Source organism: Scyliorhinus canicula, chromosome 10 (assembly GCF_902713615.1).
Source record: "Scyliorhinus canicula chromosome 10, sScyCan1.1, whole genome shotgun sequence".
Lineage (NCBI taxonomy): Eukaryota > Metazoa > Chordata > Chondrichthyes > Carcharhiniformes > Scyliorhinidae > Scyliorhinus > Scyliorhinus canicula.
Window position 1 is genome coordinate 23,144,137 of NC_052155.1, and position 26,594 is coordinate 23,170,730.

General features: G+C 47.1%; 1 protein-coding gene across 3 annotated transcripts in view; it reads right to left on the reverse strand.

The window, feature by feature from the left end:
* Window positions 1-12,945: 12,945 nt before the first annotated feature.
* Window positions 12,946-26,594, reverse strand: part of LOC119972276 (microtubule cross-linking factor 1) — a 229,709-nt gene continuing 216,060 nt past the window's right edge. For 2 of the 3 annotated variants that reach the window (XM_038808709.1, XM_038808711.1), the window contains one exon: window positions 12,946-14,832. In XM_038808709.1, coding sequence (XP_038664637.1) covers window positions 14,635-14,832 — 198 coding nt within the window. In that variant the 3' untranslated portion in view covers window positions 12,946-14,634. The remainder of the gene's footprint in view (window positions 14,833-26,594) is intronic. The other variant, XM_038808710.1, reaches the window with a different exon arrangement.

The following is a 26,594-nucleotide window of genomic DNA, read 5'->3' on the forward strand; positions in this document are numbered from 1 at the left end:
TTTCCAAGATGCCCCTTAAACATCACTATCGTCCCTGCTTCCACCACCTCCTCCGGCAGCGAGTTCCAGACAACTACTACCCCCTGTGTAAAAAACTTGCCTCGTACATCTCCTCTAAACCTTGCCCCTCGCATCTCAAACCTATGCCCCCTAGTAATTGACCCCTCTACCCTGGGAAAAAGTTTCTGACTATCCACTCTGTGAGGGCCACATCCTACTCCCTCAACCAGTCCCAATCCCTCATACCCCATTTCTCCCAGCCCTTGCGTATTCACCAAACCCTCCGACGATCCCCTCTCTGAGACTGAGCGTGCTGTACTTAGCAAAGGACTCAGCTTTGTAACCTCACGTCCCCACCTCAATAAATTCCGGGTTCAACGTCGCCTTCGTCTCTGTGCCCACGTCTTTGGGCAAGAATCCTCCCCCCGTTCCACTGATCCTTTCATGTGCCTCCAACATTCTGCCTCCAAGTGGATCTTTTCATTGTGAACTGCCGACGGGACATTGGCCGTCTTAATTTGTCTGCCCCCCTCACCCATTCCAACCTCTCTCCTTCCGAACTTTCTGCTCTTCACTCCGTCAGGTCTAACCCCGACTTTGTCATCAAACCTGCCGACAAAGTGGGTGCTGTTGTCACCTGGTCCACTGACCTCTACCTCGCAGAGGCTGAGCGCCAACTCTCAGGTACTTCCTCTTACCTCCCCCTGGACCATGACCAGTCCACTGAACATCAAGCCATTATCTCCAACACCGTTAGCGACCTCATTTCCTCCGGAACCCTTCCCCTTATGGCTTCCAACCTCATAGTCCCCCAACCCCGGACAGCCCGCTTTTACCTACTTCCCAAAATCCACAAAAAGGACTGTCCCGGCAGGCCCATTGTGTCAGCATGCTCCTGCTCCACCGAACCTATTTCCTCTTATCCTGACTCCATCCTCACTCCTCTGGTCCATTCCCTCCCCACATAAATCTGGGATTCCTCTGATGCCCTGCGTCATATTGACAGCCTCCAGTTCGCGGGCCCTAACTGCACTTTATTCATCATAGATGTGCAATCCTTCTACACCTCCACCCCACACCAGGATGGCCTGAGAGCTCTTTGCTTCTTTCTCGAAAAGAAGATCGGACAATTCCCATCCACCACCACTCTCCTCCGCCTGGCTGAACTCCGTCTATCTCTCAACAACTTCTCCTTTAACTCATCCCACTTTTTCCAAATCAAAGATGTAGCAATGGATACCCGCTTGGGTCCTAGCTATTCTTGCCTTTTTATGGGGTATGTGGAACATTCCTTGTTCCAGGCCTATCCGGGCCCCCTGCCACAACTCCTTTAGCAATACATTGATGACTATTTTGGTGCCGCTTCATGCTCTTGTCCGGACCAGGAAAAATTCATCAACTTTGCTTCCTGTTTCCACCCCTCCATCACTTTCACCTGGTCCATCTCAGACACTTCTCTTCCCTTCCTTGATCTTTCTGTCTCCATTTCCAGCAATAAACTATCTACTAATATCCACTACAAGCCCACTGACTTCCACGGCTATCTGGACTACAGCTCTTCGCACCCTACACCCTGTAAGGACTTCCAAGCCTTTCTCTCAAATCCTTCGCCCCCTGTCGTATTTGTTCCGATGATGCCGATTGGGGCAGCACGGTAGCATGGTGGTTATGCATAAATGCTTCACAGCTCCGGGTCCCAGGTTCGGTCCCGGCTGGGTCACTGTCATGTGCGGACGGTCTGCACGTCCTCTCCGTGTGTGCGTCGGGTTTCCTCCCGGGTGCTCCGGTTCCTTCCTCCACAGTCCAAGATGTGCGGGTTAGGTGGATTGGCCATGCTAAATTGCCCGTAGTAGTCCTAACAAGTAAGGTTAAGGAGGGGGGGGGGGGGGGGGTTGTTGGGTTACGGGTATAGGGTGGATACGTGGGTTTGAGTAGGGTGATCATTGCTCGGCACAACATTGAGGGCCGAAGGGCCTGTTCTGTGCTGTACTGTTCTATGTTCTCTATGTTCTATGCCACTTTCCAAAATAGTGCTTCGAAAATGTGTTCCTTCTTCCCTGACCGTGATTTCCCACCTACAGTTGTTGACAAGGCCCCCAACAGTGTGCGGTCCATCTCCCGAGCCACTACCCTCGCCCCCTCCCCTCCCTCCCAGAACAAGGATAGAGCCTCCTCGTTCTCACATTTCATTCCACCAGCCTCCGTATGCAAAGCATAATCCTCCGCCATTTTCGTCAACTCCAGCGTGATGCCACCGCCACACACATCTTCCCTTCACTCCCTCTGTCAGCATTCCGCAGAGACCGTTCCCTCTGAGACAATCTAGTCCACTCCTCCACCATACCCAGTAACTCTCCCATCACCCATGGCACCTTCCCATGCAATCGCAGAAGGTGTAACACCTGCCCCTTTACCTCTTCCATGCTTAACATTCCAGGCTCAAAACACTCATTTCCAGGTTAAGCAGCGTTTCACTTGCATCTCTTCCAATTTGAGCTACTGCATTCGCTGCTCCCAATGTGGTCTCCTCTATATCGGAGACACCAAAGCAGACTGGGCTGATCGCTTTGCTGAGCATCTGCGGTCTGTGCGCATTCAGGACCCTGACCTTCCTGTTGCTTGCCATTTTAACAAAAGACCCTGCTCCCATGCCCATATGTCTGTCCTTGGCCTGCTGTAATGTTCCAGTGAAGCGCAACGCATAACTGGAGGAACAGCATCTCATCTTCCGGTTAGGCACGCTACAGCCTTCTGGCCTGACATCGAATTCCAACAACTTCAGATGATCAGCTCTACCCCACCTCGACCATTCGTTTTTTCATCCCATTTTATTTTAACTGTCTTTTACAATTTCTTACTCTTTCCTAATATGATATTTAAAGCACCCCCCCATCTTATCCACCTTTCCTTACCTTTCTCCTCTTTGCTATACTCCAAGTGTGGCCAAATCTAAGGTTCTATACAACTGCAACATGACTTGCCAATTTTATACTCATGCCCCGGCCAATGAAGGCAAGCATGCTGTATGCCTTCTGACTACCTTCTCCAACTGTGTTGCCCCTTTCCAGGGACCTGTGGACCTGTACACAAGATCTCTCTGACTGTCAATACTCTTGAAGGTTTCCACCATTCACTGTATATTCCCTACCTGTTTTAGATCTTCCAAAATGCATTACCTCACATTTGTCCGGATTAAACCCCCATCTGCCATCTCTCCGCCCAAGTCTCTAAACGATCTAAATCCTGCTGTATCCTCTGACTGCTTCATCGCTATCCGCAATTCCACCAACCTTTGTGTTGTCCGCAAACTTACTAATCAGACCAGTTACATTTTCCTCCAATCATTGATGTATACTACGAACAGCAAAGGTCCTAGCACTGATCCCTGCGGAATACCACGAGTGTCAGAGCCCTCCAATCAGAAAGCACCCTTCTATTGCTACTCTCTGCCTTCTATGACCTAGCTAGTTCTGTATCCCACCTTGCCAACTCATCCCTGATCCCCTGTGACTTCACCTTTTTGTACCAGTCTGCCATGAGGGGCCTTGTCAAAGGCTTTTTACATATGAATAAAAGCTTAGGGATTCATCTTAATCCTACTTTGCTAAGGACTTTTCATGACCTCTCCTCACCCTCCTAATTTCCCCCTTACGCATCTTGCCTACTTTCTTTATACTTCACAGGGTTTTGACTGTTCCCACCCTTCTAGACCGTACAAAAGCCTCCTTTTCTATTTGTGACGGGGTTCACAATATCTCTCGTTATTCAGGCTCCCTAAACTTCCCATACTTATCCTTCGTTCTCTCAGGAATGTGATGTTCCTGAATCCTAATCAAATGTCGCTTGAAAGACTCCCACATGTCCGATGTTGATTATCCCCCAACAGCCGCACCCAATCCAAATTCTTCACTTCCTGTCTAATGTTATCTTAATTTACCTTTCCCCAGTTTAGCACCTTAACGCGAGGGTTACCCTCATCCATCCCAATCCAAAGTACCCTAACATATATGGAATTGTGGTCACTACTCCCAAAATGTTCCACTACTGAAACTTCAACCATCTGTCCAGATTCATTCCTCAATACCGGGTCCAGTAATGTCCCTTCCCGAGTTGGACTTGCTACATATTGCTTCAAGAAGCCTTTCTGGATACACCTTCCAAACTCTGCCCCATCTAAGCCCCTAGCACTAAGTGAGTCCCAGTCAATATAGGGGAAATTAAAATCCCCTACCACAACAACCCTCTTACTTTTGCACCTATCCAGAATCCTCTCTACCCATCTGCTCCTCTACCTCTCGCTGTAAGTTGGGCGGTCCTGTAATAAACACCCATCATTGTGATTACCCCCTTCCCTGTTCCTGAGCTCTACTCAGGTTACCTATTATGAAAAATGAAATGAAATACGTTATTGTCATAAGCGGCTTCAAATGAAGTTACTGGTGAAAAGCCCCCTAGTCCGCTACATTCCGGCGCCTGTTTGGGGAGGCTAGTACAGGAATTGAACGGTGCTGCTGGCCTGCCTTGGTCTGCTTTCAAAGCCAGCGATTTAGCATCTCACTTGCCAAAATCCTCTTAAGCTTCGGGCATGCCCAAAACATATGGACATGATTTGCTGGCCCTCCCGCATACCTTGCACACCTGTCCTCTATCCCAAAAAACTTGCTCATCCGGGATACCGTCATGTGTGTCCGGTGGACTACCTTAAGTTGTACCCAGGCTGAGTCTGGCACATGGTGAGGATGTGTTAACCCTGCCTAAGGCATCCGCCCACAGACCACCTCTATCTCTCCCCCCTAGCTCTATCTTCCCACTTGCCCTTTAGCTCCTCTATCTGAGTTTCCTCTGATTCCATAAGCTCTTTGTCGATATCCCTTCCCCTCTCCCACCCATGTTCTGGAAACTACCCTGTCCTGTATCCTCGATGGTGGCGGAAGCGAAAAGGTCGGAACCTGCCTTCTCAAAAAACCCCGTACCTGCAGATACCTGAATCCATTCCCTGCTGGCAGTTCAAATTTCTCCTCCAAAACCTTCAAACAGGGGAAGCTTCCATCTATAAATAAATCACCCATCCTCTTGTTCCCTGCTCTCTGCCATCTCCGGAACCCACCATCCAGCCTTCCCGGTCCAAACCGATGGTTATTGTAAATCGAGGCCCAGACCGATGCTCCCTCTACTCTCTTATGTTTCCTCCACTGCCCCCTGACTCTCAGAGCCACCACCACTACCGGGCTTGTGGAGTATCGGGCCGGTGAGAACGGAAGAGATGCCGATCTCAGTGCTCCCAAACTTGTGTCTTTGCATGACGCCGCCTCCATCCGCTCCCACACCGACCCCTCCCCCACTACCCACTTCCTAATCATGGCTATATTTGCCGCCCAGTAGTAATTACAAAGCTCTGCAGCGCAAACCCCCACCCCCCCCCCCCGACTGCGCTCTAGCAACACTTTCTTCACTCGCGAAGTTTTACCCGCATCACACAAAGCCTGAAATCAACCTATTTACCCGTTTAAAAAAGGATAAAGATGGGGAGGCGCTGAAAAACAAACAGCAAATCTGGAGAGGACCGTCATTTTCACAAGTCTGTACCCTGCCCGCTAGTGATAGCGGGAGCATGTCCCATTTCTTAAAAGTCTTCCTTCATTTGTTCTACCAGCCGGGACAAGTTTAAACTTGTGCAGTGCCTCCCATTCCCGGGGCCACTGGATTCCCAGATAGCGAAAGCTCCCTCCCTCCCACTCTTAACGGCAGCTCTCCCAGTCTCCTCCACTGCCCTCTCGCCTGGATCGCGAACATCTCACTTTTCCCCATATTCATTTTATACCCTGAAAACCGACCGAATTCCCTAACAGGGGAGGACAGGGGGACCTGTCCTCCCCCATCCCTCCTAACGGCTCGGAATTATACAGGATTAGGTACGTCCGCGTAAAGCGTGACCCGGTGTTCCACCCCGCACCCCCCCCCGGACCAGCCCGTTCCAGTTCCTAGAAGCTCTTAACGCCATAGCCAATGTCCTTGTCCCTCGGTGCAGTTAAAAGAGCCCGACATCAGCTGATTTCATTCGCACGCTTGCTACTGGTGCCTGATACAGGAAGCGCACCCAATCAATGAAGCCCTGTCCAACCAGAACCTTCACCAACACCTCCCACTAATAATTGGCCTTGAGTTGCCTGCCCTTCACCAACCCCGTCTGGCCTTCCCCTATCAGCCTGGGACACAATCCTCTTATCCTTGTGGTGGATATTTTAGCCAGTGGTTTGGGCGGCCACATTCAATAGGGAGATTGGCCTGGACGACCCGCATAGCTCAGGGTCCTTCTCCGGCTCCAGAATCAATGGGATGGGTCATTGTTGGGTAAGGACACCTTTGCTCCCTTCCCGGCTTAAATGCCACTCACCAGCAGTGGGCCCAACATCTCCGAGAACTTCTTGTACAATTCCAATGGGTAGCGTCCGTCCTGGGGCCTTACCCCGACTACATGGCCTCCAACCCCTCCATTATTTCCACAATTTCAATTGGGGCTCCCAACCCTTCCACCAGTCCTTTCCTCCACCTTCGGGAACTTCAACTGACCCAGGTTCTGCCTCATCCGCTCACAACCCAACCGGGGGTCCCTGACGCCTCCCTTTTCCTCAGTTGATGTGCTAACATCCTACTGGCCTTCTCCCCATACTCATAACACCGCCCCCCTCACCCTCCCTCAATTGCTCCATCACCTCCCTGTAGATAACAGCCCCAACTCCATCTGTAGCCTCCGCCGGCTCCTTCAGTAACCCCGCCTCCAAATATCTCCTATCCACCTGGAGTATCTCCCCCAACCAACTTATCCCTCTCTGCTCGTTCACTCTTTTCTCTATGGGCCATATCGAGATTAACTCTCCCCTAACCACTGCCTTCAGAGCTTCCCACACCATTGCTGCCGAGACTTCCCCCGAGTCATTATTTCCAAAATTTCTGGATGGACTTGCTCACCTGCCCGCACACCCACTCATCTGCGAATAGTCCACATCCAAACCTCCATAGTGGGAGCTGCCCTTTCTCCATACTCACCTGTGGGGTAAGGCCTGACACAGCGATCGCCGAATACTCAGTACAACCATCCCCGCAGTAACATCCTGCTCAGGATAAAAGTCGATCCGAGAATATACTTCGTGGCACATGGGAGAGAAAAGAAAACTCCTTCACTCTTGGCCGTCCAAACCTCCATGGATCTACCCCCTCATATGCTCCATGAACCCCTTTAGTTCCTTCGCCATTGCTGGGCAACCCTCCCGTATCCTAGATTTGACTGGTCCAACCCTGGGGTCAATGACCGTATTAAAATCTCCCCCCATGATCAGCTTATTGACTCTAGGTCTGGGATCTTATCTCATAAATTCCACATCGTCCCAATTTGGTGCACATATATTCACAAGTACCACCCGCAGTCCCCTCAAGCTTCCCACTCACCATAATGTACCTGCCCCCCACATCCGACAACAATTCTTCCTGCCTTGAATGCCACCTGTTTTGTTGATCAGGATTGTGACCCCCCTGGTCTTAGAGTCCAGCCCTGAATGAAATACTTGGCAGACCCACCCCTTCCTCAGTCTGGTCTGGTCGATAACCTTCAGGTGTGTCCTCTTGTAACATTGCCACATCCGACCTTTAGTCCCCTCAGATGCGCGAAACATGCAAGACTCTCTTAAGTGGCCCATTTAGCCCTCTGACGTTCCAAGTGATCAGCCTAGTCGGGAGATTCCCGCACCACCCCTCCCTGTTGATCAGCCATCACCCTTCTTAGGCCAGCTGCCAGCTCCCATCCCTCGCCTCCTGGGGCCCACCCTCAGGCATCCGCCATTCCTGATCTCCCTTTTGCCCCCAGGAACAGTTCCTCCCCTGTCAGCAGAGCAGCAACCCCCACCCCCCCTATTAGCAGCACCACAATCTCAACCCCCTATAACAAGCTTATCACCTGCTCACCCCCCACTGCGCTTCCATGAACTAGCTCACCTAGCTAGCCTGATAGCTCCCGCCCATGGTGCCAGACATCCTATCTCCCTATTGTTCTCCCTCCTCCCCCGCTCGGACATACATATTCAGAGCATCTCAGTCCCCAGTAAACAAACAGTCGAAAAAAATCCCTCCACCCATCACCCACCAGAACAGAGTTAAATCACATTTCTGAGCAACTGCTCAAACATCTTAACAAAACGAAAACCAAAGAAAAAGGAATGAGCAAAATATCAGAATAATCCCTTGTTGCAGAGAGCACTGCATATCCAGAACATAACAAAATAACTTTAAACCAAATCGACCACGCAAAGCCCTCCCCCCAAGGTTCAGTGTCCTTAGACCCCTGCCTTATGGCCTTGATAAAGTTCATTGCTTCGTCCGGCATTCAAAGTAAAGTTCCTGATTCTCAATAGTGACCCACAGACGCGCTGGATATAACATCCCGAACTTCACCCCCTTCTTGAAGAGGTCCAATTTTACCCTATTAATGCCGGCTCGCCTTTTGCTCAGTTCCGCGCCCAGGTCCTGGTAGATGCGCAATTCATAGTTCTCCCGCTTACATCTCCGTATCTGATTGCCCATCGTAAAATCTGTTCCTTGTCCAGGAACCGGTGTATCCACACCACCATCGCCCTCGGCGGATCATTCGCTCGCGGCTTCCTCGCAAGCGCTCTATCCAACTCCAAGGGTCGAGTAAACGCCCCCCTCTCCATCAATGTCTCTCGCATACTTGCTGCATATGCCCTCTCGTGCAATCCCTCACTGCCCTCAGGGAGGCCGACGATCTTCAGGTTCTGTCTCCTGGACCTGTTCTCCAAATCCTCCAGCTTCTCCTGCAGCCTTTTCTGGTGGTCCTTCATCAGCTCCACCTCAGCCTCCAACGTAGTTAGGTAGTCCTCGTGTTCGGACACCTTTTCCTCCACCTTCTGGATCGCCCGTCCATGGGCTTCTTGGCCCTGTACCACCCGAACAATCAATGCCTTAATCGGGTCTGGCGAATCCTCCTTTAGCTTGGCGAAGCTCTCCTCAAAGAACTTCACCAGCTGTACTGACGACCACTGTACCACCGCACCAGGATCCTGCGCCTCCAGCATGCTTTCCTGTGCTGCCGGATCTGCACGCGCCTTCTTTGCTCAACGATGTCTCCTTGTAAGGCCACGTCTAGTCCACTGCTCTGGTGGGGGATTTCTCCTCACCGTCTCACTCTCCATCGATTATTCCACTAAAATTCCGAAAAAATCGGGAGAAAAGGTCTAAAAGTTCCGTCCCAAGCGGGAGCTACCAAATATGTGACCTCCTATTCCATGGCCGCCACTGGAAGTCGAATAAAAGTATTTTTAAAAGAATATAGAATCATAGAATTTGCAGTGCAGAAGGAGGCCATTCGGCCCATCAAGTCTGCATCAGCCATTGGAAAGAGCACCCTACTTAAGCCCACACCTCCACCCTATCCCCGTAACCCAGTAACCCCACCCAACCTTTTGGACATGAAGGGGCAATTTATCATGGCCAATCCGCCTAACCTGCACATCTTTGGTCTGTGGGAGGAAACCGGAGCACCCGGAGGAAACCCACGCAGACACGGGGAGAAAGTGCAAAAGCCATACAGACAGTCATCTGAGGCCAGAATTGAACACGGGACCCTGGCGCTGCGAGGCAGCAGTGCTAACCACTGTGCCACCATACCGCCCAGTGCCATTTAATTGGCTTCTGAACAAAGTTGAAGCCAATGGAATAAAAGGGTCAGTGGCAGTGTGGTTATACAGCTGGCTGAGTGACAGGAAACAGAAGTGGTGAATGGGTGATTCTTGGACTCAAGAAAGGTATATAATGGGGTTCTCTAGGGGTCGGAAGCAGAACCACTGCCTATCCTGATATACATTCATGGCCTAGACTTGGGTGTACATGGGATAATTGCAAAATCTGCAGAAGAATTGGAAGTATTGCGAACTGGAAGGAGGATTGGGATGAACCTCACAAGGCCATAGGCAGTCTGGATGGGTGGACATGTTACAGATGAAATTTAATGCAGGGAAGTATGAAATGCTTCATTTGATAGGAAGAGCTTGCAGAGTACCTGCATAAGTGCCGGCAATAACCATTTGATGATTCCATGACAGCAGAAATTATGGAAGGAGCAACTGAGTTAGTTAATTACATTTTGTGATTTCCTGTCCTCAATCTCCCGAACGGTTGAATATGCCATACTCCCCCACCATCTAATCTCTATGGCTTACCTCTGGTGCTCCTCCTGTTTAGTTCCAGTCTGACTTGTCGCAATGCAGTCAGGACATTTCCGACAATAGTTTCTCCTCCCCCTGCTCCTTCACCTCAAGGCTTCTTCCTTAGTCGCCTCCCTTAATCCACTCTATTAGATGTTGCTTCTTTAACCATCCGTAGCCATGGATTCTGTTTCTCTATACTGCTGATGCCCAGGTCTACCTTGCTGGCAGTGAATGGGTTCAATGGGTTTATGCACATGTATTGCTCTCACGCAGGGCGCGTATTGGAAAGGTGCTGAATGATGTCACCCAATATTGTCTCGAAATTGTGAACTCTTTTTCCTAGTGGGGACGAGATCCGATCAAGGAGTGGAGAAGTCAGAAATAACAGGAAAGAGTTAAGTGTGTGAATGACAGGAGGGAACTTGCTGAGTATGAGAAATCCTGATGACAGAACTGGAATAATGTGGTTTTCTGAAGGGAAGGCATTTAACATTCATGAGGGGCTGTGTTGTGTCATGATGATAGATTCTAATGAGTATATCTTTGTTCTGGTATAAGTGTGCAAAGTGCACCGAGGGCATTGGGTTCTCTGTTCCAAAGTGTTTCATGGTTACTCTCTGGAAACTTCACAGAGGTCTCCGATTTGCTCACATATAAATGTGTGTAGATCTATTGCTTGCAGATGTTATGCTACTGCATTAATAAAGTATGAGCTTACTCCAAGGTTAGAGCCTTATTTAAGTGGAAAAATAGTTCAACATATCATGGCACCTCTTTCCTCAGTCCCACAGCTGTTTCTGTGCAATCAAGTTCCCCGAGAAGTTGTCAGTGAGTCAGAATGTCTTCCTGTGGAACATTAGAGAAAAACAGTCGTCATATTCTTCTCCCTGCCAAAAATGCTAGAGTCTTGTCACTTACTTCATCCTCTCTTCATTGCTCATCAGGCTGCGTTAGATTGTTGCCAATCTTGGTGAACCCAGATTTAATGTCTCATTTCCAGCACCAAAACCCACCTTTCACAAGGTGACAGCATGGAATGCTCAGCATTCCACTTTGTGCAGAATGGGTCTACCATCTAAAGGATGGGGTGAGTTCTGATGGGCCTGGTGGTCCTTCCTCACCCTCTGTCCCACCGCAGCGAGTTATTATCATCTAGGAGTGCATCATCTGAAAGGATGGCACAAACAGATACAAGTGCTAACTTTCAGACGAGAATTGGATAAATACAGAATTGCAGGGCTACGGGGAAAGAGTGGGGTGGGGTCGGGGCTTGTTACATATCTCGACTGAAGAGCTCACACAGGCACGATGGCCTCCTTCTGTGCTGAATCATTCTATGATCACAGAGACATCTTGAATCAATGCTTTTGTCACCTCCAGACTAGATTTTTTTCAACGTCTACCTCTCTGATCTCCAAACTTTCACCCTTCATGAAGTCCAACTCATTCAGTACTCCACCCCTCCTCCACATTGTGCCTCACTCTATGCCCAATTATCACTCCAATTCGCATTGATGTACACTGGGCCCCATTCGCATTTGTATTGATCTCTAAAGCCCTCTATTGCTTTGCCTATCAAACACTTTGACCTTCTTTATCTTTAACCTCTGTCCAAATCCTTTATTTTCTATAGATATGGCCTCCTGGGCATAATCGGTTCCAGTTCACAGAATTGGTGCAGTTCCAAAGGAGGCCATTTGGCCCATCGTGTCTACATCAGATGGGCAGCACGGTAGCACAAGTGGATAGCACTGTGGCTTACCAGCGCCAGGGTCCCAGGTTCGATTCCCCGCTGGGTCACTGTCTGTGCAGAGTGTGCACGTTCTCCCCGTGTCTGCTTGGGTTTCCTCCAGTTTCCTCCCACAGTCCAAAGATGCGCAGGTTAGGTGTATTGGCTATGATAAATTGCCCTTAGTGACCAAAAAGGTTAGGAGGGGTTATTGGGTTACAGGGATAGGGTGGAAGTGAGGACTTAAGTGGGGTTGGTGCAGACTCGATGGGACGAATGGCCTCCTTCTGCGTTGTTTGTTCTATGTTCTGTACCAGCTCTCCAAATGAGCATCATGACTTAGTGCCCACCCCCAGCCTTTTCTCTGTAACCCTGCACATTGTTCCTATTCAAATAATCATCTAAATGATTATATGATTAAATGATAAATGAAATAAATGAATGCCTCGATTGAATCTGCCTCCACTACACTTCTGGGCAGTGCATTCCGGACCCGAACCACTCGTGTGAAAAGGATTTTTTTCTTGCATCACATTTGCTTCTTTTACAAATCACTTTAAATCTGTGCCCTCTCATCCCTGATCCTTTTACGAGTGGGAACAGTTGTCTCTATATCTACTCTGTTCAGCCCCCTCATGATTTTGAACATCTCTATCAAATCTCCTCTCAGCCTTCTTCTCTCGGAGGAGAACAGTCCCAACCTCTCCGACCTATCCTCAGAACTGAAGTTTCACTACTGGGGTCGCTGTTCCATAAACTCCCTCCCTAAACCCCTTGCCTGAAATGGAACAGAAAAGTTGGGAGTTGAGATCATTTGAATCTTTCAAATGTGTGCATTCTTCGAACAATTTACTGTACACAAGTGTGTTTGAGCCTTTATGGTTTCCAGCAGCCTTAGTCACACACACACACGCATACTCGCAATGATGGGCCTGGGGCATTATATTGATGTGTTCTTTCACACTTCCAGCCCAAATGAATTTGAAAGGCAACATCAGATGTTGGAAATTCGGACTTTTTTATTGACGGGTAGGTTATCTCTTACACTGAACCCTAAAGACATCCATGACAATATTCAGTTTGAACAATATCTCAATATTTTCCAAAAATTATCAATGCTGTACACAGACAGTCGAACTGTTACAATAATTTAGTTAAAAATGCTTTTTCCCTAGTTAATGCAAGAAACACCAATAATTAAAATACAGTACATGATTAACCTCACAACTTCATTACAGTGGATTCTTCGTCTTTTTGTTCCTCATATTTATGAGTGATGTTGGGGTACAGTAGCTATATACATGCACTAAAGTGCTATGGACCCAATGGCATGCAAGTCAAGTATTGTACCATCATACATCTAACTTATTAAGACTGCCGTATCTCTCCTCTTTTTCAGCCTTTTGCTCTAGCAAAAGAAAATTAAAAATCTATTCGATAAATTTATTTTTCTTGTCCCGACATGTGTACGATGCAGCTCGCTTTCATCGAGTGCACTGTCGACTCCTCGCAACCATATAACTAATGCTTCAATCAATATAAAGCACTTTACAAATTCTTACTGGCATCAAATGTAGAATAAAATTAATGCTTTATAAAAGAATAATATTAGGACTATTTTACATGAAAAACAATACAGTGCAATGTAAAGAAAGGCAGCCCAATTTACTGAAAGACCACTCAAACCCCTTGAACATCTCAGGATTCTGATTTTGTTCTCTTCTTCCCCGTATATAGAGTCTACTTTATACAGGCAAATACCTAGACACTATAACCATCACATTGAGGTGTGCAACGCTGTATGGCAACACTGTGGATACAAACGTAAGCAATTAATTACAAGACTTTGTTGATATAATAGTTACAAATTTTATTGAAGATAATACTGTGTAACTTTTTTTGCATTTACTGGAATTTTTCACTCGAAAATAAAAATTCCCCCACTTAACCTGACCTAATGGCCCCATGCAACCTTCAAGGATGGCGAGGCAATCCAAGCTGCGGACGTCTCCATAGCCGCCGTTACATCCACTGCTGCTCGGTGGTTAGCTAAACTGGAGGCGCGTCTTTGACTGGATGGGGCCAACCGTGTGAATTGCCGTCTCTTCCCCCTTCCCCACTGGTGGGACGTGAACGTGACCTGCAGCTAATGGTCTGGTCCTAGAGACACAGGCAAACCCATCCCGACTGTCATCGGAGGTCTGGTTAACAAGCAGCCCTGTGTTCTCCGCCTCTGTCAGGAGCTCTGTAACCACTGGGTTTCCTGCTGCCAGGAAAACTACACTGAATGCACATGGCATGGATCAAAAATTTTACTGGGCTTCTTCCTGTAAGCAGCAGAGAAAAAAGTAAATCCTCACTGAACGTTTTAAATGGTGGCAGAAAGGGAAGCGGGAGGAGACTCCTTATGGTCTTTACTGCAATACATTTCAAAAAACTGTCTGCTATCCACAATGGCTAACTAAAAATAACAGAGATTCCTAAACAATTGTCCTCCAATCAAAGAATCTCCATCTTACGGCCAAAGGGTGCCGACTGGTCTCAATTTGCAGTACGGACATATCCGTTATTTTACAACTCCGCATTTACTTCGCCATTTCTGATCGGTCGAATCCTTGGATCTTCAGTTGCTGACTAGGATCAACCACTTTGTAGAGCTGCTGTGACTGCGAATTATTGACCCGTGGATCACACACTCATGTGCTCTGTTGCATGTGCTTCACCGCTTCTGGCTTCCCCGGCACAAACTAAATCCCCGGAGGACAAGGACCGGGAAGCAGAGGGGGAGTGTGAAGCCCATCGTGACGGTGGACGCTGATTGGCTGGCCTGGCCGGGCGTGAGAAGCAGGGTTCTAGTGGTGGAGCTACTGAGGACCAAGGCAACTCCTTGTAACCAGGAAACAGAAGAAAAAGACAAGGTTAGAACACAGCAATGGCGGAAAAACAAAATCAGAAGTCTTTTCAATCAGGTCTATCATCAGCTATCGCTGTCTCTTTCACCTCAGCGGGTTCTCCCTGAAGTGTTGCCAGGAACATGTGCTGAGAACACCATGTTTACCACTGGTGATCTGGACCGTACTTCACAGTCACAAGTGGATTTGAGAGGCGAGATTTGAACTCATTCAAAAACCTCCACTTGCAGAGTTAAAATTGAGTCAACAACCCAAGTCAATTAAACAAATAATTGGAAGGTCAATTAAGAATTATTCTGGCACTGTGATAAAGAGTAGACTTCAAATTCATAGAGGTAAGCTTCTGAGCTCAGCTAGGCTTGTTCAATGATAACTGCTCACTCAATCTCACTGATTGCAATCAGGCCAACTCACAGCGTAACATATCACAGACATTTTCATTAACAATTAATCCAACCCTTTCTGAGTTTTTCCACAGAAATCTGGTTTCAGTAGTCTGCGTGACAAATCATCCCCAATGTCCAATCATTGAATGTCTTTTTTCAATTAGGGCTGAAGCACAGAGTACTTATAAATTCTCATGAGATCTGACGACCCATAATATTCAATTGTTCTTCAGCCAGAAAGATGATGGATGGAAAAATATCCTGGACAGTTGAATATGATTGATGTAACCTGCTTGAGACCGTGGGGCAAGGAATCATTTTCCTGAACAGCAAGCAGCGACTGGAGGATGAGAAAATTAGCACATTACCTCTGTGCTAGTACCAAATTAGATGGTACTGCATGGCTGGCCATGACACTATGCTGCAGCTAGAGTAAGTGCCTTCAGGAGGAGAGGAGAGACAACCCCAAATATTGAGCAAGTAGAAATACTTGGGAGTCTGAAAAATATCCAACTGGCTGACAGAATGATTTGGTTATGTGTTTGTTGCAATCTCTTTGGAGCCCTCAAACTCTGGTGAAGTCAAGGAACCCGCTTGATTAGTACGCCATCCAACATCTGAAACATTCACTCTTTCCACCGTTGGTGCACAATGAAACCAGCGTGTAGCATCTAGAAGATTCACGACAATAACTCGTCAAAACTCCTTCAACAGCACCTTCCAAACTTGGAATATCTATCGCCTGGAAGGAGAGGGTAGCAGGTACACGAGAACGCCATGATCTGAAAGTTCCCCTCCGAGCCGCACCATTTTATTTTCCCAAGGGGTGCAGGCGTCATTGGCGAGGCCAACATTTATTGCCCATCCCTATTTGCCCTTGAGAAGGTGGTGGTGAGCTGCTTCTTGAACTGCTGCAGTCCAAGTGGTGCAGGTGCACCCACCGTGCTGTTAGGGAGTGAGTTCCTGGATTTTGACCCAGCGTCAGTGAAGGAACGGCTGTTATATTTACAAACCAGGGTGGTGAGTGACTTGGAGGGGAATTTCCAGGTGGTGGTGTTCCCAGGTATCTGCTGCTCTTGTCCTTCTAGATGGTAGTCGTCATGGCTTTGGAAGGTTTTGCCTAAGCAGCCCTTGGTGAGTTATTGCAGTGCATCTTGTAAATGGTACACACGGCTGCTACTGTCTGTTGGTGATGGAGGAATTGACTGTTTGTGGATAAGGGGCTAATCAAGCGGGTTGCTTTTTCCTGGATGGTGTTGAATTTCTTGAGAATCGTTGGGGCTGCACCCATCCAGGCAACTGAAGAGTATTCCATCACATTCCGGACATGTAGATGTGGGCAGGCTCTGGGGAATCATGAGGAGAATTACTTGTCACAGAATTCCTAGCCTCTGCTCTTGTAGCCACAATATTTCAATGGCTAGTCCAGTTAATGCCATGGTAATCCCAGGATGTTGATCGTGGGAGATTCAACGATGGTTATGGCATTGAATGTCAAGGGGCGATAGTTAGATTCACTCTTGCTGGAGATGGTCATTGTGAGGCATGGATATTACTTGCTACTTGTCAGCCCAAGCTTGGTCTTGTCAAGTCTTGCTGCATATGGACATGGATTGCTTCAATACCTGAGGAGATGTGAATCGTGCTGAACATTGTGTAGTCATCAGTGAACATCCCCACTTCTGACCTTATTATGGAGGGAAGATCATTGATAAAGCAGCTGAAGATGGTTGGGCCAAGGATTATACCCCGAGGAATGTGATGTCCTGGTGATCGATAATGCCCAGTGGGCGAGTTGAGCCCTATTCTCGCCCTTCACACTCCTGCTGCTTTAACTTCTTACAGATGCTATCAATGTTTCACCTCCCCTTCCTGCCAAGTTGCAAACACCATATCCTGCTCTGCTGTCAAGATAATCCAGATCTTGAGTCAAGGAGGAGGAGGAACTTCATCAAAACCTTCTTTGGAGCTGAGGAAGGGGAGTGTCTCCTCACCGCAACCACTCCACTACTGAACTCACATTCCAAATCATTGTTTGCTATTTCACTCTGTTGACATAAGCCTGAGGGTTACTATCACTGATTAGTGCTGCACGACTGATTTAACAACTGTTCACTATCACAATAAGGGTGTCTGTCAGTTTAGTTTGATTGACAGCTCCAAATGTTTATGGGCTCTTCGAAATGGGACAATGAATTCCTATGTTTATTTTTATAAGGGATTATGCAATTGAATTTAATGGTCATTTTAATAAGAGATAATAAGAACAAAGAACAATACAACACAAGAACAGGCCCGTCAGCCCTCCAAGCCTGTACCGGTCATGCTACCGCCCTTGGCCCAAACTCTCAACACTTCCTACTGCCTTATCCTTCTATACCATCCTATTCTATCGAGATGCCTTTTGTACGCCGTTAATGTATCTGCTTCCACAACCTCCCATGGCAACGCATTCCAGGCATAATGTAGTTTAAATAATGTAAATGTAGTGAATTTATTTTTTAATTTCGAGTACCCAATTCATTTTTTCCAATTAAGGGGCAATTTAGCATGGCCAATCTAGCTAGCCTGCACATCTTTGTGTTGTGGGGGCGAAACCCATGCAAACACAGGGAGAATGTGCAAACTCCACACGGACAGAACTCCACATGGACAGTGACCCAGAGCCGGGATCAAACCTGGGATCTCAGCGCAGCGAGGCAACAAGGTGGACCCCCTGCACTACAGTGCTGCCCTTGTAGTGAATTTATTAATGGAAGTGTTTTTAAAAATTAAATTCTGCAATAAACACTTTGTTTTATTTAATCTCAGTATGATTCTGCCCATGGCGGATGAGTTGGCATGGTAGGGGCAATGGCAAAGAGTGGTGGGCGGATATCATGGGTTGGCACTAAATTGGCATGGAAGGTGTGGGGGGACCATGGCAGAGAGACATAAGTGGGTATGGAGGGTATGCGAGCCATGTGATGGACAGAGGGGCAAAGGCTGACATGGCGTATGAGGGCCCATGGGGGTGGGGCTGATGTGGCATGGATGTCCATGAGGAGTGTGGGGGGCTATATTATGTTGTTGTTTTTTTAACATGTTGATACAGTGCCATTATACTGAGGCAAGCCTTTCACCCTGTCCGCCTCCACACCTGGCATCCTCTGTACTCATTCCACAGCATCCAGACCAGCTTCCAGGGAAACCTGCCAGCCCGGAATGAAAATCTGATGTTCGGTCGGACATTCTTAGAAGTCGGATTCACAGAGATGGGAATTCTCCAACTCTTTATTCTCTCAGGGCGGTACGGTAGCGTAGTGGTTAGCACTGCTGCCTCACAGCACCCAGGTTCAATTCCGGCCTCGGGAAGACTGTCCGTGTGGAGTTTGCACTTTCTCCCCGTGTCTGCGTGGGTTTTTTTCCGGGTGCTCCGGTTTCCTCCAACTGTCCAAAAATGTGTGGGTTAGGTGGATCAGACATGCTAAATTGCCCCTTAATGTCCAAAGCGTTAGGTGGGGTTACTGGGTTTTGGGGATAGGATCAGAGCGTGGGCCTAGGTCGAGTACTCTTTCTAAGGGTCAGTGGGGCCTCGATCGGCCGAATGGCCTCCTTCTGCACTGTACAGATTCTATGATTCTTCCGTTCTTCGCCACTGATCTGTGGGTGGAAATCTTTGCACAAATCACTGCCTGGTTTCACAGAGACGCAACAGAAATCTGAATTCTTCTGTGCCAAACTGAGGTTTTTAATTCAGACCCATTGGACAGAAGAATAATTAAGGAGCGATGCAAGAAATTGGGTAGCTTTATTCCAAAAATACAAAACTTTAAAAACTAATTCTGATCAAGCCGCTCGAGACAAGCTCGATAAAATATGTTAAAAGGAATTTTGGGCACTAGGTAAAAGATTTTTTTAGTTCTTGTCAGTAGGGAAATGAGTTATGAGCTACGGATGCCCACCTACCTATCCATTCGATTACAAACCATCAGTGTACTGGTTACAATCTGCCATGTAACCAGCCACAATAATGACTGGAAACACTCAGCAGGTCAGTCGGTGTCTATGGAGCGAATCGACAGGTGCACATCTCAAATATTAACACAACCTTTCTGTCCGCAGATGTCAATTGACCTGTGGAGTGTTTCCAGTATTTATTGGTAACGGTTATATGCCAGATATTGGCCAGGAAATTAGTCATTTTGTAATGTATAGGACCGATGGATTAACACATTTACTTCACTTGTGGTGTTTTTTGCTTCTTATTTGGATTCCTGAGGGAGGAGACTGTACCCTTGCCAGGAAGTCACTCTCGGTGGGCGATCGGGGATTTATTATTACTCCGGGGGTTTGAGGTGCGCAAAAAATAAATGATTGAACTTTTTAATGCTTTCAGTTGATGCGCCGAAAAATGAACTATTTATCAGCTGTCTGGCAAGCCAGCCAATGGAACAGAAGAATAAATAATGGTGATCCTGCAGTGTGAACTGCAATTCGAAATAACTGCAATAAAACATCTGGCACATAATGGGAAGAAGCAGGATGGCTATGAATTTGGAAAATCAGCAGAGAGCAGATTCCTTTTTTGGAGGAGAGAGATTTATTATGGGGCCTGTGCTCCCCCCCCCCCCCCCCCCCCCCCCCCCCCCCATTCAAGCGCCTCTCACATCAAGGGGGGAAGGAAGCTGCAAATGAGGGTGCCTGCAGGATTTGGAACTGGAGGAAGATCAGGAAAGGTACGTCAGACCTCAGTGAATCCAGGCAAGGTGAGGATATTTCCCGATAGGCACCTTCTCCAGCTACTCATACAAATAATTTTTAACAGATGAATCCTTTCACGCTGATCTGAGCAGTTTGGGACCTGGCTGCATGCTGCCAAAGTAAATCCAGGGCACAGAATGCTGACCTTGAACGGAGAATTAAAAGATACACAGGTTAAAGGCATATATCTACCCTGATAAATCTAAAAGGGGATTCATGCAAATAAAATTAATTCCCTGTTTGGATCCGAAATTGTGCAGCTGCGCAACATAATCACGATCCTATATATTTTCATTACCTCTGTAATTTTGTTTGCCTGCACGAAAAGTTGGCATATAATTGATGGAAACAGACACATACTGCTGTTGTTAGTGCATCTTCACACCCATGTACTTTAAAAAAACCCCTTTGGGGAATAGTGGGGGAGGTGGTGGAAGGATTCCGGAGCTGATTATCAGCCCGCTGAATCATGCTGAATTCTCCTTCTGTAGCCAACAACTTCTGGCATTGGTCTCGAACCTGGAGCTGCTGGTCCAGTGGTAGGAGCGTTAAAGCTGCGCCACGAGGCCTCCGAGTTGACACAGACTGGTCCCAAGCAACTCAGCAATGGCTTCTTCTGAAGAGGCAACCACACGCTGGCTGGGAAACGTCGAAGACGGTAAAACGTGAGGCTTCAGCTGACCTTAGAGGTCATACCTCAATGTTCACGCCATGTTAAGTGACTCTTACACTGACCATTAACTGACTCTGACACATTTGTGTCCTGCAGATTTTAGCAGCAGGATGAAACCAAACAGCAGATAGTTCAGTCTATTAACTGGTTGAACACCTCTGGGAAAAACTTAATTTTGTGAACTGAGGTAAGCACCAAAATCAATAAAATCTGTAAAGAGCTAATCACCGTATATAGCGGTTTCTTTTCATCACCTTCAACCGTGTTCCATTATCGCATTGCCAGGTCAAGCAGATCGTAACTGCTTTGAAAGGTAACGAGGTAAATCCTAGATTTACTCTAAGCCAATCTGATGTAGGTGCTGGTTATGAGTCATAAAGATACCTGAACCATTCAACATAAATCCTAAACTAGATCGTCAAGATAAACCTCAGCCCTGACAGCTGGAGATTTCCTGTCATGTGTCATCCAGACTGACTCCTGGGATGGCAGGATTGTCACATGAGGAGCAATTCAGCTGACCAGGCCTGTATTCACTGGATTTGAGAACAACGTGAGGCAATCGCATTGAAATATGTGAAACTCTGACAGGGCTGGACAGATATTTTGCAGGAATCATGTTGCTCAGGGAAGGAACTAGGTCACAATCTCAGGATACAGGGTAAGGAAGAGGTAAAGTTGCCATAGTCCCAGATGTCCACAGGCTGATTTCCCTTTTGAGGGGGAGAGCTGACTGGTGGTGGTTTAACCTGAGGATCACCACACCTCAGGCGAGGGGAAAGGTTGAGACCGGTGGGGCGATTGTACCTGCGCTGCTGGTGTCGCTCTGCATCATGAACCAGCTGTCGAGCCAACTGAGTTAAACCGGCCCTCAATATGGGGGTACAGGGGATACAGGGTAGGCCATTTAGGACTGAGATGAGGAGAAATTTCTTCACTCAGCGAGTAGTGAACTGTAGAATTCCCTTCCACATAAGGCTGTGGGGGTCAAGTCACCAAATGTATTTAAGAAAGAAATAGATAGATTTCTCAACACTAAAGGTTTTCAGGGGTATGGGGAGAGAGCGGGAGTATGTTGTCGAGATAGAGGTAAAGTTTGATGGGCTGAATGGCCTACTCCTGCTCCCGTTTTCCTGCTCCTATTTTCTATTGTGCGGGATCGGCCAGGCACATTAGTAATTTATTAGTTTGCTTCTGCAAGTAAAATGTCAGTCAGTGGCCGGGGATCTGTAGATGTGGATGACAGATATGCCGATTCGCGTCATGGTCACCATCTGATAATCAATGGGAGACCGATGCTCTGATACAGGCCACTTCGTGAAGGCCAGCCCATTTCAGGCAGTGCTGAGTTTCACACATTGTCTGGGAGTGGGAGGAACGTGGCGGTGGCAAACGGAATGCACTCAGGAGCAGGGTGAGTCCAGTCTGGCATTGGCCTACTGTTGTTTTCTCGAGACATAAGGACCACTCCTATTCCTTCGGACTGCACAACGATTGACATTCCTGCAAGTTCTGGGGACGTTTTTGTTCAGGAGCTTCCAGCAGTCCAACAGTTATGTTTCTCAGGACCTGGAAATCTTAGCTTACAAAGCATGATGTCTGACTGGTCGAAACAAATTTGGACATCTGAGTGGAAGGTGAATGCATGATTCTCATTAAATATTGAAATGAAGCCTGCACTCTTTTCAGCTGACTGCCAACCAAACTCGAGAAGCTTGACACTATCTAGGACAAAGCAGTCTGTTTGATGAACACACCATCCATCAGGAAGCACTGCAGCAACTCACTCAGGCTGTTTTGGCAGTGCCTCATAGACCCAAGACCTTAATCACCTGGAAGGGCAAACATAGCAGGTGCATAGGAACACTAAGTTCTCCTTGAAGTTACACGCGTCCGTATGTATATCTCCACTCCATCATTGTTGCTAGGTCAAAATCCTGGTCTTCCCTAGATAACTCATCAAGGCTCCTTAGGAGACACCTTCCAAACCAATGACCACTACTATCTAGAAGGACAAGGGCAGTAGATGCATGGGAACACCACCACTTGGAGGTTCCCACCAAGTCACTCACCATCCTGACTGGAACAGGTTGCAGAGTACCCAATTAATTTTTTTTCAATTAAAGGGCAATTTAACGTGGCCAATCCACCTAACCTGCACATCTTTGGGTTGTGGAGGTGAGACCAAGCAGACACGAGGAGAATGTGCAAACTCCACACGGACAGTGACCCAGAGCCGGGATCGAACCTGGGTCCTCAGCACCGTGTGGCAGCAGTGCTAACCACTGCGCCACTGTGTCACCCCCTGTTTAACATCTCCTTATGTGCTTGGAACAGGTTGTATTGGTGAACTCAATGGAAATGAAAATTGGTGGTGGTATATCATCTGTTTTGCATCGTCTCCCATAATAAGAATCACCTCCTTTAAACCTAATCCAATCCTACATTCCTCTATATTCACATTTTATTTCTACCTTGTTCCTTTCAATTTTGGTGTGTCCCATGTTGTGAACATTCGTTTCGGTTCTCCAAATCAAATTAAAATATTTTTATCAATTCAGCAAAAGAAAAGAGGGTGTGCTGACCATCACTGATTGCTTTATAGCTCTGAAAAATTGGTATGCATCATCAAACCAGTGCAAAATATAGATGGTAAAAAGAAAAAAAAAACATAAAATGCTGGAAACATGCTGCATCGGTGAAGATCGGAACAAAATACAAAACCTTTTGTAATCACCAGCAGGTGACAACAGCCATTACATAGCAAGAGACAACATTGGGCAAGGTAAACTGTACAGTAGTGTGCAGAGGGACTATCAACATGCCAGACTCTCATTAGAGTACAGCATATGGGGTGGAACAGACTCTCCAAATGTCTGAACTGTGCCAAGTTCACATTTTTGTGAAATAAATCTAAATTGGTCTAGGTCAGGCCATTCTGGATTCAGTGCTTCCCCTTCGAACATTATCCCCTCCAAATCATCGGCTAACATCAATGGGCTAAACTAGAAATGAAAACCAGTGTTCGAGACCCTACATTTGTCCATTAAACGGTTTTATCAAGCTGTCAATTAGGTTGCCTTTTAAAACTCAAATTCCGCAATAGACCACAATCTGGCTAGGCAGACGGTACATCGCACAGTAACACTGATTTACAAATATTATGTAGCTGCACTGTAATCCGAGTCATGGGCCCACTGTTGCACTTAATACCAACACTTTTCATTCTCGAAGCAATGTGATATGGTGAACTTTGCTTTACAAATGCTCGCCAATAAGAGGCAAAGTGCCTTCGAATGAAAATTCCTTCTGTTTGAGGAGGCGAAGAATCAGGCAAGGTTTTTGTCAAATTGCCACTATCACTGTTACGGGACAATAAGCTTGAACTTAAATAGTATTACCCGGCATGTGTTTGTACGCAAATAAAGTAAGATTTTAAGATGGTGTCATATTCCTTTAAATTTGCAGATTTCAATCACCAAAATTAAGATTTATTACATCTTAAATAATCACAATGATTGGACTCATTTTTCTTGCAAGATTAAACAGTTGCAGTTTATCAATTAGGATGGATGGAAATATGAAACCCAAAGTGAAGAATTATATAATTTCTGCATGTTTTTCTGCCTAAATTCTCAATAATGTGCTATTCATTGAAGAAGGGGCTCAGTTAAGGTCTTGGCAGCAATATTGTGATATGGGAGTTCCTTATTGCTTTGTAATACTTATTCTGGAACTCTGACTTGAAAAAGGCTATTCCTTTTTTTATCTTGTGCTTAAAGAAGGCTGGTAGATGGCATGGCCAATACGTGGTCAAATATGCCACACAATAAACTCAAAGACATTACTAGAGTGATTTGTATACTTCCTGGGAGTTTACTTTCCTGGGCCAGTTTAGCTAAACTAGAACCCTGGTTGGGAGTCTAGAACCAGGGGACATCATTTCAAAATAAGGGTGATGCCACTTCGGACCGAGATGAGGAGAAATTTCTTTACCCAGAGAGTTGCGAATCTTTGGAATTCTCTACCCCAGAGGGCTGTGGGAGCTCAGTCATTGAGCATGTTTAAAGCAGAGATTGATCGTATTCTGATTAACAGTAACGTAAAGGGTTATGGAGAGAGTGGGTGCAAAAGGCATTGAAATGTCCAATCGGCCATTATTGTATTAAATGGTAGAGCTCGACGGGCTGAATGGCTTACTCCTGTTCTTACATTGCTATTCTTATATTCCTAAGCTGATTTGTTGATATTGCTCGTCAAATTGCTGAATTTTGGTCTCACAAACATCTTTCTCACTTAAGATACGGGAGTAAAGAAATTGGACGCAGAAGCAACGTGTGTCCTTGAGATCACCATCAACAGATGGGTGGGCAATAGATCAGTACACCTTGCGCAGAATGAGAGCCGATCGAATGACATTCCAGGATAGATCTGCGTTTTGAATGCAGCAAAGCTCCGTAAAGAGCAAATAAATTGATGACTTGTTTTTGACGGTGATGGCTGAGGGAAGAATTTTTGACCAGGGTACCAAGAAAAACGCTTCTGCTCATCTTCAAATGGGGCCACACAATGCTGTATGCCCACTTTAGCAGGTAGACAGGGGTCTCCCATTTATGATGGAACCTCTGGCAATGCAGCACTCCCTCAATGCTGCATGGAAGTGTCAGTCTAGTTTATTCCCTCAAATCCATAATGCAACTTGAACTCACAACTTTAAAATGTGCGCTTCAAACAGTCACTACTTGGGACATCACGGGCGGGATTCTCCCGTACCCGGTGGGGTGGGGGGTCCCGGCGGGACGGAGTGGCGTGAACCACTCCGGCATCGGCCCGCCCCAAAGGTGCGGAATCCTCTGCACCTTCAGGGGATCGGCCGGCGCCGGAGTGGTTTGCGCCGCCCCTCCAGCTGCCGTGGAAGGCCATTGGCGCCACGCCAGCTGGGGCCGAAGGGACTCCGCCGGCTGGCGAGAGTCGGCGTATGCGCGGGAGCGTCAGCGGCTGCTGATGTCATCCCCGCGCATGCGCGGGTGGGGGGGGGGTTTCACCTACGCGTCGGCCATCGCGGAGGCTGACACAGCCGACACGTAGGAAAAGACTGCCCCCACGGCACAGGCCCACCCGCGGATCGGTGGGCCCCAAGTGCTATATCTAGCTGCCTCTTGAATATATTCAAAGTTTTAGCATCAACTATCTGTGGTAATAAATTCCACAGACTCACCACTCTTTGTGTGAAGAAATGTCTCCTTACATCTGTCCGAAATGGTCTACCCTGAATCCTGAGACTGTGAAACCCTGGTTCTGGACACACCCATCATTAGTAACATCTTCCTTACATCTACCCTGACCAGTCCCTTTAAAATTTTATAAGTCTTTATGAGATCCCCTCTCATTCTTCTGAATTCCAACTAGAACAATCCCAACCTAGTCAATCTCTCCTCATATGACAGTCCGGCCATCCCTGGAATCAGTCTGGTAAACCTTTGCTGCAAGGACAGATCTATCTGCAGAGAAGTCAGAATATTAGGTGGAAAGCAATTCTGCTGGACCTCCCCCACTCTATTTTCCCAGTTGGGGCGGGGGGGAGGGGGGGGACACTTCTTTTGGTTGCATGGTCCCCTGGCACAGCAAGGAGACACATCTGGACATCTGGAAGAGTGGCTGGGCAATGCTGGGCTTTGAAATTGTGGAGAATTTGTGGCACCAATTAAATCCCTTAATTTATTGCACTAGAATATTACGCTAGAGTTACATTTCCATACCCCATTCTTTACATCCTTAGATGCTGAATATATTTAGTACATGTTACCAAAGATAAATTACATGTTTCGACTGATTCTCCAGGTATAGTGTGAGGATGTCTGATATGTTTAATTAAAGATAAGTCACCATTGCTTAAGTGAAAACATTCCCGGTTTCAGAGATTGAAGTGGTAGT